This window comes from Bacillus rossius, chromosome 1 (assembly GCF_032445375.1).
Source record: "Bacillus rossius redtenbacheri isolate Brsri chromosome 1, Brsri_v3, whole genome shotgun sequence".
Classification (NCBI taxonomy): Eukaryota; Metazoa; Arthropoda; class Insecta; order Phasmatodea; family Bacillidae; genus Bacillus; species Bacillus rossius.
In genome coordinates this window covers 79,778,449-79,794,772 of record NC_086330.1, presented here as the reverse complement: position 1 = coordinate 79,794,772, position 16,324 = coordinate 79,778,449, and the positions used below count along the sequence as shown (strand labels likewise).

At 39.4% G+C, this 16,324-nt stretch overlaps 1 protein-coding gene across 2 annotated transcripts in view; it reads right to left on the bottom strand.

Annotated features, from left to right (window-relative positions):
* LOC134538449 (neurogenic locus Notch protein) overlaps window positions 1-16,324 on the bottom strand; it is a 321,837-nt gene that overhangs the window by 50,303 nt on the left and 255,210 nt on the right. For both annotated transcript variants that reach the window (XM_063379778.1, XM_063379786.1), the window contains exons 7-8: window positions 8,950-9,105; window positions 1,554-1,736 (exon numbers count right to left, since the gene is read on the bottom strand). In XM_063379778.1, the coding sequence (XP_063235848.1) occupies window positions 1,554-1,736; window positions 8,950-9,105 (339 nt within the window). The remainder of the gene's footprint in view (window positions 1-1,553; window positions 1,737-8,949; window positions 9,106-16,324) is intronic.

Genomic DNA, 16,324 nt, shown 5'->3' with positions numbered 1-16,324 from the left:
GAGTTGAAGTGGGAATAATGTTTCAGTGGGTAACACTACCAACATATGACTTCGTAACGCACTTCTTTTTGTTATTATACGTCTCAAATTTTATAATTTCATACACAACGTTTATAAAAAACGAATTCTTACTTACTTCATTTAATCTATTACAAATCTCTTGTAATATACGTGTATTAGTAGAAGTTAGAAGTCTTTTCAATATCATGTTCATGTTCCAGTCTACTTACTCAACCAACGTAACATGCAAACCTTAGCTTAACACTGGTAGAGAATTGTTTGGAATAACTGTAATGCTATGCATATACTGACAATGTAAGAAACTTTCAATTTTATTAATTGTTTGCATAAGAATTAATAATTTTAAAAAATCATAGAATAGGCCTTTATAGACTGAAAACCTTTCACGTAGTTTCAAGTAGCGTACATAAAAGTTTTGAAATATATATAATTACCAAATATTGTTGAATATATTTAACATTTTTATACATGTTACAACACACATATAATAACAAGCCTATATAGGATATAAAAAGACAGACGCCAAATTTTAGCATTTTGTATTTCTTTTCTCTGTGTGAATAAAATAACAGTTCTTAACGTAGTTGCTAATACATACTGTACTATATTTCTAAAAAAAATACGAAAACCCCTGACTTCGTCACCATAACAATGATAAATTTGCAAAATAATTAAGGCACGTCTTTTAATGCTACGAAGCACACTCTTAAGAGAAATGTTTTAAACTTATGTTGGGATTTATCTAATATCTTAAAAGCATTGTGAAACCGTTTCTTTGAGGGAAACCTTAATATACCGAACACCATATCATCCTTTAATCTAGTTAGATTTTCGCTTCTTAAGACCCATTTGTCTTCAAAATGCACTGTACACAATGCATGGTTTGGAGACGCAGTCCAATTTTTCCGCTTTGTCGCTTTTTCCCAGATCTGTCGTTGATCGTCACGTTTTGGAAATATATGAAAAAAGTAAAGAATTATACAACTGAAACTACTTCTCTTTGTTAAATAGTTTTCTTAGGTTTTTCGAAAAGTTCGAAGATTAGTTACTTCTGTTTAAAACATTTGCCACTTTTTTCTGATGCTTCAAAAGTTTTGGGAATTAATTTAGTTAACAAATGAAAAAAAAATCTTTAATACATGTGAAAAGCAACGCCATCCGGCTTGGAATTCCATCGATTTCTTCAGCCATATGCGCTACAGGAAATCACCATTGTAGCCGCACACCAGCGCCACTCAAACCTCAAGGACAAGTGGGCTGGGGCTGCGTTTGCAGTAGAAATACGCTCTCCTCCTCTTTCTTTTCAACCCTTCTTCGCAACCGGCTGGCTTCGCTCTCGCCCTACACATGTCCACTCCAGATCTTCTTACATGCTCCTTGATGCAGACGTGGCTGAACGAGGGAGATAGACATGGAAAGAAGTGTCAGTAAGAGGGAGACAGAAGGACACAGGACCGACTCACCCGGCATGCAGACGCAGCGGAACGAGGGAGATAGACATGGAAAGAAGTGCCAGTAAGAGGGAGACTCACCTGGCATGCAGACGCAGCGGAAGATGCCCGGGTCGTCGAGGCAGGAGCCGTCGTTCTGGCAGGGTTGCGACTCGCACTCATTCACGTTGGTCTCGCAGCGTGGTCCGGTGAAGCCCTGCGTGCAGTTACAGGCGAAGGAGCCGGGGGTGTTGACGCAGATGCCGTCGTGCTCGCACGGAGACCCTGTCCAAGCAACAACACGCCGCACTGTGAGCACAAACAGTTATCTCGTACATAACAGCTGTCAATCAATGCCCGAGTGATGCAGGTGCATTATAAATTTAAAATATAAAGAAACTATGGAATTAGTTAAATTAAATAGATAGTAACATAAAGACACCATCTAATATCTACAGTTTTGAAAGGCGACATGTGATACACATTATATATTGTTTATTTGTCAAAATTATTTAACGGAATTCCTGCGAAATGATTGTCGTTTAGTTTTGAATTCATTTTCGGAAATAACAGCAACTGTCAGGGGCACAAATATGTAAGATTCACAATGGGGACCTCGTTAATTCGACCCCCCCCCCCCCCTAAATGCGCGGAGCTCAATTTTTACATGTGTGTTTTAACCGACTCAAGACATCTCTGGATAGAGCACTTGTATGTAGTATAAATTTTATATACAGAGTGTTTTACACAAAACATAATTTTGGCATTTACGTTTATCAACCCCGTTTCACATTCACGATCATGCAAGTGCCCCCGCCTGGGATCTACGCCCAATAGGTGCAACTGTAATAATGTCAATAGACACTATGTGACTGTGTTTTAAAATCTCTAGATGTGTGATCCCTGCCCAAACGATGGGCAATTTTCAATATAAAACAAGAATAAATTGTTATGTAATAAATATGGCGTCTTCCGTTTCATATATCTCCCCTTTGGGTAATCCGTTATTTTTTTTTCAACTAAGCTTCACTTAAACAGTAAATAGGGTTTCAAGTATAGCATCAATATCTCTTCTGTTTTACTAACTAAATATTAGCACTAAACATGTTCACACAACAATAAAGAACAGCAGGAGTGAGTTCTACACGCGTAGTTAGCTCGAACAGAAAACAATGCAGTGTTTCGCGCTTCACTAATGCTAATTGGCCAGTGTTTCCCATATTGTTCTATTACGATATTTGGTAGGAGTAATTATGTGAATGGAACGGAAGCCACATGAAACGGAAATGTGTAACCATGGTGCTCCCATCTGTGGCGGATGGCGCGAACCAAAGTTTACAAAGCCAAAGGTAAATTTTGGAGTATCAACTGTTTAATTAATTTTAACAACATGGGCAGTGTTTTAATAAAATCCGTTGTCGAAATCAGATCTAAAGCCGGGGTTTAGTATTTTTTCAAGTCTTTTTCGCTTTTATCGGAGCCATTTCATTATGTAGTTTAAAATTTCGGCCTGCTAATCAAATGGTCCAATAGTTAACGTAGCTACCCGGCAGCGAATTCTAGCGGTGGTTGCAGAAACTACGTATGATCAGCATGAATAAATGTAGTTGAAAACACAATTTTCGTATATTTATCACGTTTGGCAGTATTTTAAAGAATCCTACGTTAAATTTCGTGTCCGAGTTTCGTATTATAAGTGTATTTACAACATGAGAACACATGAGCTTGCTAGTAACGTAGGTTAGATGTACCACATCTCTGCCGAGTACTGAAAGATACGCTCATAATTTTATTTCCTCCCTTTCCCCTTCCCCCACAAAACCATGGCATTCCTCCGAGGTCGCGCCACATCCTCCCCACGTGACCTTAGCAGCTGTCGCGCGACAATGACAGAGCTGCGCGTCGCTGCGCCCTTCTCGCCTTCGAGATCCCCCCACCTCTTAAGGTGAAGGGGTCAGGACCCGAAGTGGCGGAGCGAATCGAGATGTGCCGGTCACAGAGGCGCCAAGAGAGAGGGACTTTTTTTTATGATCGCAACTTCGCAACTTACACACGGTAAAATTATATCCTCAGGGAAACAATCCCTGGGGCGGACATGGAACACGGTCTGGTGCTAGTTGGTCGTGCGGCCGTCACGTGTTGAGCACAAAGGGCGGGGACAGAATGTTGATCGCATCACGAACCTCAACAGCGCGTCATGTCTTTTTGAGTTTTACATGTACCTACTTTGATAAAATAAAAACTTAAGTTATAAGGTACGGACAGTTAAAAAAAAAATCACCAAATAAACATCGTTAGGAACTGGAGAAATTCTTTGACAAACAGTGGTCAGTGTTTCGATGACCCGCCACTCATGATTTGTGTAATGTGCAAACACTCCGAAATCCGCGTTATTTTGTGGCACACACTTGTAAAAACCAATGCATTTCGGTATACGACTGTACGATTGTCACAAGTAAATGCAGTCTATTTTGGCGTGTTATTTCATTCACTGGCTGCTAACACAGTCTAACTTCTGTCCGACGTTAAATTCATTAAATTAAACTAAAGTTATCAATCATTTGGTCTTTCTAACATTACCCAGTCAGCATTTGGTGAATTCAAATTTATTTTAGGGATTATTCGATGTTTCGGTATACGACTGTACGTCTGTCACAAGTAATTGCAGTCTATTTTAGCGTGTCTACACATGGTAATGTACTCTTGTAATATTCCTTGCTTCTCGTACACCACGTCGTCGAAAACAAGCACAGAATTGGCTTTTTCTTCGCTTGGGGACAACTCATTGTATTTGCATTATCGATACATGGGAAATTCTTCAGCACATCCACCGATCATTGATTTGGAGCCAGGCGTTGGTACTTTGGCTGTTGAAGAGACTTTGAATAGAGTTACACGTTCTCTTACCTAAGTCCATTTGGTTCTTCCAGCAAACACACACACATATATGTATATATATCCAACCCTTTGAAAATTCACACAAGTAATAGATAATATTTCATTTAGAAAAATTAAGAGTAGAAAAATAAACAGAATATTTCCGAAAGGCTTCATAATATGTTTATTTTTAAGAATATAATTAAAAAAATAGAATTTTTTAAAAGAGAAAAAACCAAGTAAAGTCGAAATAAAAAACTAATATTTTATTGAAACCCACATGGGTTTTTTAAAGCCTAGGTTTTCGGCAATCCTACCTGATTAACTAATATTTTGGCTTAGAAGCAGCAAAGTTATAATCAAACCTAAATGATTTCGCCATCGAAGATGGTAAGAGGGATGATGGAGTGATGGAGGGGGGGGGGGGGACCAACGCCACCCTCCTGAATCTGGACGGGTCGGCTGGCTTTCAGTCGTTCCTTGTCGAAATGCCCCAATAATTAACTAGATTAATTTGATCTCCCTAAGCTATATAAAACTAAGTGCATGTTGTAGGCGTGGTCCGAGTTTGACGCTGATTTCACTAACCCCCGATCGTAGACGAACGAACATACCCGAAGTTCGCCGATCACTCACCTAACTTTTCTGGCATAAAAATAATAATAATAATAATATCTTTTGCGAGATTCAAACATTTTTTTATGATTTTAGAGAATATTAAATGTCGCTTACATAACCCAACCAACCTTTCCTTTTATGAAAAAACAATTTAAAGATAAACTTTTTACAATTATTTTATTTTATGGAACATACCTGACCTAACCAAACCTTCGTTTTTTTTGGTTGATTTTTTTTTTTGCAAAAGCAAAAAAAAATGCGTGACCATCCCGTCCGTTAGAAGTGAAACATCACTCCTCAATAATCAACTTGAATGATAAAACAAGTTATTAAATTAATAATTTAAACGATAAAACTGAACAATACAATGGAGCAAACATGGCGACAAAGCACCTGGAGAGTCTGCACTACTTTGCTCGTTATCGCCCCAGTGGTGAGTATTGCACGCGCCTGACTCGAGGTCAGTGAAGTGTTGGGCGCAGGCACGAGCAGGCACGAGCAGGCACGAGCAGGCACGCGGAGGCACGCAGCGCGTGGCGCACACAATGGACCCCGCGGAGCCCGCGGTACGCACACCGGCACACGCACTGCCGCCCGGCTCAGCGGTGTTGCCAACCTGACCGCTGGGCTTCCCCGGTCACGTCTATGGCGGTGTTGATCCATTCTGTGGCGCGTCTCATTCTCAGTGCGCAGCGGGCATTTCAATTGGCATTTACTCTCTTTTTCCAAAGAACATCTGCTAACAGTGTTGTCTTTGTTTCAGTGCGCCCTGTAGCCCTGCAGCCCTAAGAAAATTTTTAAAAATGTAAAAAGAATTTAAAATTGATTTTTAAATGCAAAATTTGGAATGAGAATTTTGGACTAACGTGTTACTGTTGTATTTTAGAGTAACAGGCGATTTGCCTAAAGTCATTTCGCCTAACGTCGAATTGCCTAACGGCAATTTGCCTAAAGGCGATTTGCCTAAAGGCGATTTGCCTAAAGGTGATTTGCCTAACGTCGTTTTGCCTAACGGCGATTTGCCTAACGGCGTTTTGCCTAACGGCGTTTTGTCTAAAATGTTACTATGATGACAAAACCTCGTTTTGCCTAACGGCGAATTGCCTAACGGCATTTTGCTAATGGCGATTTGCCTAACGGCATTTTGCCTAACCTAACCTAAGCTTACTTAACCTAACGGCGTTTTGCCTATCAGCGGTTTGCCTAACGCTATTTGCCTAACGGCGATTTGCCTAACGGCGATTTGCCTAACGGCGTTTTGCCTAAACGGCGTTTTGCCTAAAAGTAGGCAAAACGCCTTTAGGCAAAACGACACATGCCCGTATTTTATCAAAAGCATAAATCTGATAACATTAAATTCTTACTTTAAAGAAAACATCAGAACGCCATATTGGTTTCGACCTGTAGGTATTTTTTTATGTCATTTAATATTAAAATTGCTGCACTATTTGACCATAGTGCATGGAATGTCTTGTTACTAATATTGACCGACTGCTAAAATTAGTTTCTTCTGTGAAAAAATAATTGGTGAAAATATACAACATTGCTCAAAAGAAATCCATTTTTTGGTCTTTGAAGCGCCATTTACTATGTACTGCAATTTAAGCGTGAGACAGACTTTATATGAAGGATAAATATATCCAAGCCGAAGAATCGATCTAATATCATAGAACTGAAACATAAGAAACGCCCATCTAAGCCATCCGAATGAAAATCAGGTAGATCAAATATAAATTATTTTCAAGAATAAAAGAAACTAAGGAAAAAAAAATTGGCAATTTAAAAAAAAAATTAGTATACTTCTACACGGATCAGGTCTAAGAGATAATTCAAGAAATGCCAACTATATTGGAATAATCTATATGGTGTTGTTTGAACACAACGTAAAACGAGCTACACGATTGTTACAAAGATGTCGAACTTCAATGCAAATACACAGGTAGAGAGAACCTGCCAAGATCATAAGGGATTCCGGACCAGACAAATGTGACTCAAACGATTCCTATGTCGCCACTTCAGAGAACACAAGAACAGAATTGTACAAGATTCTACACGCCACACCTACGTAAGCCATTGAGATCTGTCAACTGCAGGCCTGAACACAGGCCTCCGCCGACACTGTTATCCCCGACGCACCTGCTATGTAAGGTGTGTGTCATTCAATTGTAGAATCCTATTCCTTACATAGCATTAACATAATTTATTACACTTTTAATTACGCTAAAATCATCTTTAGTGTTCTCATAATTCATTTTATATACTTTTAACACATAAAAGTAATTAACAGAACCATCGCCAAATTTGTAGATCCGAATTGGCTTAAAAATTTTGTTTTGAAGATATTATTTTTTTAAATTTTCCGGGGAAGGGTTCCGAATCCCCTTTGGTAAGGCCCCTCAATGACTGCAGAGTGTTTCGGCTGCTTTTATACGCTCCAGCGAGTGAAGGCAACTTCTCGCTTGCTATCGCTGTGTTTCCACTGGTCTCCCGAATCTCGAGAATTAGTTGAAGCATGTACCAAAAAAAAAAAAAGAATTAACTAAAATATATATAATTATTGTTTGAAAATCGTTTAAAACAAATTATAACACCTTGTTAAATAACTATATTTAAAAAAATAGACCCATACTCTAAAGGCAGGCAGGCAGGCCTGTTTGTAAGCGTCTGAGCACGCTGAATACTCGACACTCGCCATGAACGAGTTTTCACTTTCTGAAAGATAACAGAAATATTTCATATTTGTATCTACACCATAATAATTTTTGTAGTGTTTAATATTGAAAATTTTCCTTCGTTATGGAAAAGATTTTTCTATTCATTGTATTATTAAAATTGTAATAATTACCAAAAAATGAATTTAAGGCTAAAAACCAACGACTTCACAGGGGAAACTATTTGAATAACCCAGTCACTACTGACTTCAAGCATTCCACCGGATTATAGACCAGGCTTAAATGAGCTAGTTTTCTTTTTTAAACTAAACGACAGAAAATTGGTATTTCTTAAAAAAACTGCCGAAAATGCGTCCCCCCCCCCCCAACCAAAGCAATTTAAGCTGTCATTACATAAAGGCTAGTCAAACTAGGTAGTCAACCATTAAACAGTATTTGTCCTAAAAATTTAGAGACAATATTAAGCTGTCATACAAAAAGCACACTGGAAGGTTGACCCACTTCTAATCCGTTCTTCTTCACAAGGTAAACAAAAGTAATGAAAAGTAATGAATATCAATAGTATTTACTTCTACTATTATTGCAGCCGTAGACTGAGCAGTGTCAGATATTTTATTCTCACGAAACGAACTCGCTCAAGCTTCGTAACAGGACAGCTCTAGGCTGGGGTTCCCCTGCTACCTATTGTCGCGTGACGTCACCGGGCATGGTCTGCCAGGGAGGGAGTGGAGGGGGAAGGTGGCAGGCGCTTACCTGGTATTTTCTTAGCATCATGAGCTCACAGTACCTCCGCGACGAAGAATTTCCCTAACAGATCGACTGTTATTTGCGTCATGTCCCACATGCATCTATATACTCTCCTGATTGAGACACGATGCATTATTTAATGTATTTTAGCATACAATAAGTATTATTATTAATCGCTCAAAAAACCCATCCTTTCCTAGGCTGTTGGGCAACGAGAGAAGTCGCTCACCGCCAGGGGCGCATGCGCCACTGGTACCAATCCAGATGCGCTGAACACCAATGAGGGCAGCTAGGTCCTGTATTGAACCTGCCTGCCCGATGCTTGCAATAATTTAACACCGTATGAATGAGCCCGTGTCTACGCAGATTTACCTGGGCCCAACTTAATTTGTTATAGTATAGATCTAAGCTAGGGAAGTTAGTCATGGTGACTTCATGGCTTCACCCGCTGCCATTGCTGACCAATCCCCAGTTAAAGCTCACGATGCATGCTGCTCTTCTCGCATGGCTGAAACCCAGCATGAGTAGGCGTATAGATACCCAGACACATAGTTGTTAGTCAAGTTCGAGAAATATGAGAGTACCTTGCTCGCACTCGTCGATGTCCTCGCTGCAGTCGACGCCCTTGTAGCCGCTGGCGCAGGAGCAAGTGTAGGAGCCGTTGATGGGGCTCGTGTCACAAATGGCATCCGCGTGGCACGGGTTGGACGTGCAGGCGTCGTCCAGGTGGCACAGCAGGCCTGCGACCACACACCACACTTCACATATCACACACCACACACTGCCTGTCTCGCGGCAACCACGCCCCTGCGGAGTGGGTGTAGGACTGAGGTATTAGTATATAGTGTAGGTGAATGCCATGGAGGTATCAGTATATGCAGTAGGTGACTGTGATGGAGGTATTAGTATATGGAGTAGGTGACTGCCATGGAAGTATTAGTATATGGAGTATGTGACTGCCATGGAGATATTAGTATGTGGAGTGGGTGACTGACATGGGGGAATCAGTCTACGGAGTAGTGACTGCCATGAAAGTGTTAGTACATGGAGCAGGTAACTGACATGGATGTATTAGTATATGGAGGAGACTGCCATGGAGGTATTACTATATGGAGTAGGTGACTGGATGTATTAAGTATATGGAGTAGGTGACTGGATGTATTAAGTATATGTAGTAGGTGACTGCCATAGATTAATTAACAATAACTATTACTCATCACACCATATAATGTTATATGAAGGTTTTCAGGACTCCAGCTATAGCACGAAAACAATATTATAACTACAATTTAAACACATTTTAAAAAGTACCTCAACTTCGATCAATTTTATACCATGTAGTTATTAGTATATAGAGTAAGTAACTGCCTTGAATGTATTCGTCTACGGAGTGGGTGACTACCATGGCGGTATGAGTCTACAGAGTGATTGACTGCCATGTAGGTATTAGCATATGGACACAGAATAAACAATTGGTAACAGAAGCGACAAAATGTGGTTTTATCCTTGGTTAGTGCGTACCAGCAATCTGATGCTCTCGGGGCGTACACGAATGTAAATAAACAATGTTTTCCCATTGAAAATAATGGGCGTATGATTTAATGAACAGTTTGTGTGGTAGTAAATACAATAATTCGTCGTAATTTCACAAATATGTTTGAATTCATAGTATTTAGAGTATTCATGCGTGATTCCAATCAACATTATTCTTTTGTATTGGAATAAATAAGCTAGTTCGTGCGCATTCTAGCCTTGTGTTCCGTGATTCAGGGAGTTGTGCAGTAAATGCCGAACCAATTTATTTCAGAAAGAATGCATAATTTTTGGTGTAACTCGTCGATATGTTATTAAATAATGATTGAAAGCCAGTAGGCGTCTTGTCCATCTCGTTTGCTGGAAAGAATGCGTGATATTTGTGTAACTCTGTGCTTACTGCCATGCAACGTGTCTCGATGCCTTTATATATTTATTTTTTGCCACAATGCACCTAAGACTACAGTAATCAAAATGCAGAGTGATTTTTGTCTATAATTTAATATGCCATTTATATTGCAAATGCCACACTTAACATACGTGTGATTTATTTTCCTGTAGGCCTAATGTAATATTGTTGAGAGTGAATTTCTTTAAGTCGTTGCTTTTAATTGGCCCCTACGTTATGTAGTTAACACGTATAAAATATGTATTTACATACTTATAATAAAATTTGTAAATGAACATCATATCTAGGTATTTCTAATGTAGGTTTAAATAGCTACCTACTTTTTTTGGCTTGTTAAATAAGTAGAATCTCATAACACAAATTAATTTAACATTTAAGTTTACTTAACCATTTTCTTATTGACACTAACTGAAGAAACTTTCTTGTCTGTAAATTTTAGCTCTTAATGGGAGGACAACATATCATTGTCATTTTGTTTAGTTTATTTTGTCCATCTTGTCAGATCTTCTGTGTGTACCCGTTTGTACAAAGATATTAGACGTCAATACAAAACAACAAAAAAAACCTTGCATAATGTTAATCAATGTACGCAAATGCGAAGCCTACATAATTAAATCATTTACAATGCCAGAATTCACTCGCAATCACTAACTAATACAGTACTTAATTCAAATCCGACTAAACTGCTATCCCAGCATTGGCTAAACGCGCCCCGAAAAGATGGCGACCGAAAAGTAAACAAACGATGAGCGAGTACGCGGGTAAACCCACTTTGTCGCTTCTGTTACTGTTTATTCTGTGATATGGAGTAGGTGACTGACATGGAAGAATCAATATACGGATTGAATGACTGCCATGGAGATATAAGTCTATAGGATGTGACTGCTGTGGAAGTATTGAGTGTCTGTTATGGTTAGCAACTGGTACCATAAAATTCTTTAATAACTTTTAGGGAACTAGCCATGAAAATTGTAAAAATGCTACCATGAACCGAGTATTGTCAAACAAAGATGTTAACAACACATTAGCAAGGAATTACCTCTAAAACTTCATTACATTTTTAAAAAAGTTTTGCTATCCAAACGGGAAAAGGAAAAATATCGCACACATCATCGCCTTAACGTCTTACTTACATCGTGTATGCAGCCCAATTTTGTAAGCCCAATTAATATGGTTAATAAGTTTGAAATTTAATATAACTTGGACATTAATCGTTGACAACCCAGACTGGTAGGCTATGTGGAGTAACCATGTGGATCCAAATATTTCTAATAAATAATGGAGACTAAGACATGTTTACAATCGGGCACAGCCTTGTAACACAGAATTATTGTAGTGGATTTTGCATATCAACCCAGCCCACTGCCTCACATAAATGTCACCTAACCAGGCCTAAATTGATTCCAGTTGACATTGCAGTACTAGTTTCACATTGCACTGTACTGTGAAAACACACGGAAAGAATTGGATATAAAAATAAGATAAATTAGAACAGTAATACGACATATTGGTTTTAGATGATTTTAGGTCATAATAATTGTCTATTGTTTGATTTTTAATAATTTGGCATCGTTAAAATGCTTGCAAAGGAATGCCAAAAGATAACAGTGATTTGGCCGTTAAATTAGTTTTTTTATGGGGATTACTAAAATTGTCAATAATATAATTAAGAGACAATATGTGGAAGTTTTTGGAAATACGCAGGCAAATTTTCAATGTTAATAAAAAATCGTGCTCAGAAAAAAAATTTGTACTTCTACGAAATATTCATTTGGAAACCAGTTGCCAAGAAATAGTTTGTAATACCACAAGAAAGATATTGTAACTTTGTACAACACACGGCGGAAGTATTTTTAAACAAATATGAAATACGTTTTTTTTTCTCGAGATAATTCAGAGTATTTCGTTCAAAAATTGGCGCTTAACTTTTTTTAAAACAGAGGAAAAGATAATGGAACATTCAATAATTTAATCTTATTTAGTTTTAAACTATTGGAGGTACTGGGACAACATAAAGCATAAATGCCCGGGTAACAATCCGAACCCAATATTACTTGCGAACACTATTTTGTAGTGATACAGTTGTACAAATTTACAAATATCTGTAACTTAACATAAATATTTATGTTCAATTTACAAAAAAAAATTGACAGTGTACACGGTAAAAACTGTACAAAGCGCTGTGGTTGTGGTGTCTCTCCCCCCTCGGCACTCGAGGTAAAGAGCTCGCCGGAGCCGGCCTGGTCGCCACGCAACTCGGGCATCGCTCCCTGCAGCCACGAGGACGAGAACAAAGGAACATCGAGGCCCGTCATTACGGGCCGGAGTAACTGTCCCTGAGCTGGTCCGGCGCAAGGCGGCCGTCGGCAAGCGACGGCGTACGTACGAAAGAATTTTAAAGCAAACAGCGGACAAATAGGTTCTATCCTTTCCCTCCTCCTCTTTCCCCACAATTGAAATTCTGTGTACGCGCCTGTCGTCAAGGGTCATTAAGGTTCACTCACAGTGGCGGATACAAGACTTTGAGAGGCTGAAGAACATTATCTGGGAGAAAAATATTATGTTTGTAAAACCAGTCCCCCCCCCCCTTTTTATCAACACGGTTTTTATCGATATTCTGGGTCCGAGACTTCTTACTCAAAACTTAAATTTTAATTACACGTGTTTTTTATTTCCTAACATATATCGGATCATTTACAAGCCCAGAGAAACTGCAGCAGACTGCGAGTTTATTACTCCCTCAACAGTTATTTGACCCTTTCAGCAGTTTATCAGAAGGTAATGTCTCCCCCCCCCCCAAAAAAAAAAATCCCTTCCACGACTCCATGTACTAGTTCCACCGTCCCTGACTGCGCAGTACACCATTTAAGGTACCGACATCGAAAGGTTGGTTTGCCAACAGGACCACCTGAAACATGTGCCATGGCGAACGCTGTTGGTGCGTTGTTGAGGTTAATAAATCTGGAAACATTATTTTGGTCTAGGTTCCAGTTCAGCTAGTGTTAGATGTTAAGCGAACAGCACATTAAAAAATGTAATACTTACAATAACTTTACGTTTTCAATTCACCAATCGAGTGCAATCTGTAAGCAAACTCGGGTGTCATTGTTTACATCATGAAAAAATTGTACAGTTCTTGTCTTCATCCAAAGATGGCCCAGCGCGAAGGCAAGAGTCGGTCTATGTCATCATTACTCTATGCACGACATAGTCGCGCCTCCAGCGATACCAGAACAGTTGATCTGCGGACGAGCATCATTTAATACCGAATATTTTAGTTGGGATAGCATCTTATATAGCAATTTTACTTGATGTATTTGTTTTTTTTTTTTTTAAGGAAATAGTCCCTAAAATTCAACAAATCAGGAGCTATGTTATTTTCTGATTTTTTTTTTAAGATAACGTTGCGTCTATATGGCTTATTATAAATATATGTATTGTTTTATTCGAAAGGCCGTCTTAGGCCATTCAGCGGCCCTTGAGCACACAGTTTCAGACCATTATAAAGTTTAAAAAAATCAGTCTGTACTTTAATTTAGTGACTATTGGTTATTGAGGTTAGCTTTATACAAATCAAATATAAGTGGAATGATCACAGATTTGCGAATTGGACTTACGTTAATCATCAAGTAACTATGCATTAGGCAATACACGGGTATGTATGACAGTCTACACAACCCAAACATCTGGTAGGAAAAACTAACCCCTATGAAAATGAGTCCAGAAGTGTACATTTTTCTATGCTTGATTGAACATGAATGATCGAAAAAAAAAAGGCTGTACGTATAATTTTTTTCCCCCCTGATCAACATGCAAGAGACGTGACAGGCAATTCACGGCGGGCTCTAACTGAGTGGTCGAGCGCCAGTCAATCACCTGGCTCAGACGTGGGTGATGGACAACACCGCCAGAGTGAGAGGTTAACTCGTCCGATGTATCCGTTCGGGATAGCCCGAGTAGCTAAAGGTGGAGGAGGAGGAGGAAGGGGGGGAAGATGGCCGTTTCGCAGCTCGTATCGGCGAGGTGGCAGCCCCGCGCCATTAACCCTGCTTGATCTCAATTTGCCGCCGTCAGCCGCGGACATCGGCTAATGGGAGCAGCCCGTCCGAGCCGCGAGCCCCGGCGGCCGCCATTTGCATGTCGCCTCGAGGCCGACCACGTCGCCGGCCCGCGACTGTCTAGTGTTAACTGTCAAGAACCAGCTGGTGTAAACCATCACACGCGTTATTTTTATATATTTTTTTTAATTATACTTCTTTAGGCGCGTTATGAAAAAATGATGGATGAGAATTTTTACGATGCTCGTGCAACATTCAACTAAATTTTCACAGGATGAAAAAAAAAAAAAGCTACATACAAATAAAAATTACTGTGCTTTTAAATCACTAAGGTATTGTGTATATAGAATATTTATTGATATAAATTGTGTTTATAAACTTTATCAAGTGTATTTATACAAGTGAGATTATGTTCCCGTGTGTATAACATTGTCAGGTTGCATGTCAGCTTCCATTGTTAACTCTGGCAGGGAGTGTCTGTGGAAGATTTAGTAGTGTCTCCTGGCAGTTTTCATGGGAGTGTTTGTGGGGGCTCTGTTCCCGTATCTACAATTTATTTGCATTATAAATTATAACAATATTTTTTTAAATACTAATAAAAGTAAGAAATTAGAATAAACATTCAGTATATTTGTTGATGTTCATTATTAATTAAAATTAATCCAGATAATTTTACTTAACTAAATAATTAAATTCATACACATGTTTGTATTAGGTAATATGGAATACTGAGTATTCATTTAAATTTTTATTTCATTGAATTTATACTTTACTAGTCGTATTAATATCACTCCAGTCCTTTTATTATTTTATTTCTATTAATTATTTGCATGCAAAATTAAATTAGGTTTTTATAACGCCAAGTAAGTATAACTTATAAAGCGTGTAGGCGTACATAATTACACACACATATTTTTTTTTCTTTTACTATCTCAAATTTTTTCATAAAATTATTTAATTGTAAGTTATATTTTGAAGTAGTAAACACTTTAAGGGGCCAGACTAGTCAGGGTTGTATTTGTGTTAGCGAGTCGGGATGATAAGTGCGACACTCGCTGTTGCTTCTAGCGCAGTGTCGCCTCTCAGCGCGAGGCTGTGGACTGGCAAACAGTATTCTCGCAAAGCATAGGGAAACTATGGGATTAGAGCATAACCATGACATTATATGGAGGACAAAAGATAGTAAAGGTGAAATGCAAGTGGTCACTCGAGAATTTACCAAAATCTGTACCAGGTGCATCATGCCTAATAAATTATTCTGAAAAAAAAAAAAAAAACACGCGTTTTAAAGCATTTTCATTTTGAAAGAAATATAGTTAAGAAACGAAAAAAAGAAAACAAAAATATTCGCCCTTCCTCAGAGTGCATTTTTTTCGTATCGCGTGATTTTTTTCTGAAGCTCTTCACACCGCATGTGCGCCCGGGTAGGGCACAAATCCCGACGTTTTCATCAAATATTGTTACTTGATGCGGTAAATATTTGAGTGCACTCAGTAGTCACGACGTATCACACACACTTCCTGCAGTGGAACACAGACATCACGATTGCCGTGAGGTGAACCCTGACATATCTGCAAGCAGGAGCCGTCCCGCCGGAAGCCCGGAGTGCGACACCTGTTGCGCCAGGCCGACAAGCAGTGCGCGGTGCACGAGGCATAACACTACCCCCCCCCCCCCCTCGTGGCAACGCAAGACGCATACACACCAGCGCTGTTCCGGGAATAACATGGCAAAACATGTTCCCAGACGGTTACGAGGCTGCTGTTGTCCTCGCATCTTCGAGTGTCAAGTCAGGGGAGCTTTGATGACGCCACACTTGGGAGGGCTACGAGACTTCTCCAAGGCGAGACTTGAGAGGAAGCAGGGAAGTGATGAGGGTGAGTAACTCCTTGGCGAGCGATAGCGGGCGACGAGGATCATGTGCGGAAACGGGAGCATCCCGGGAAAGGGGGGGGGGGG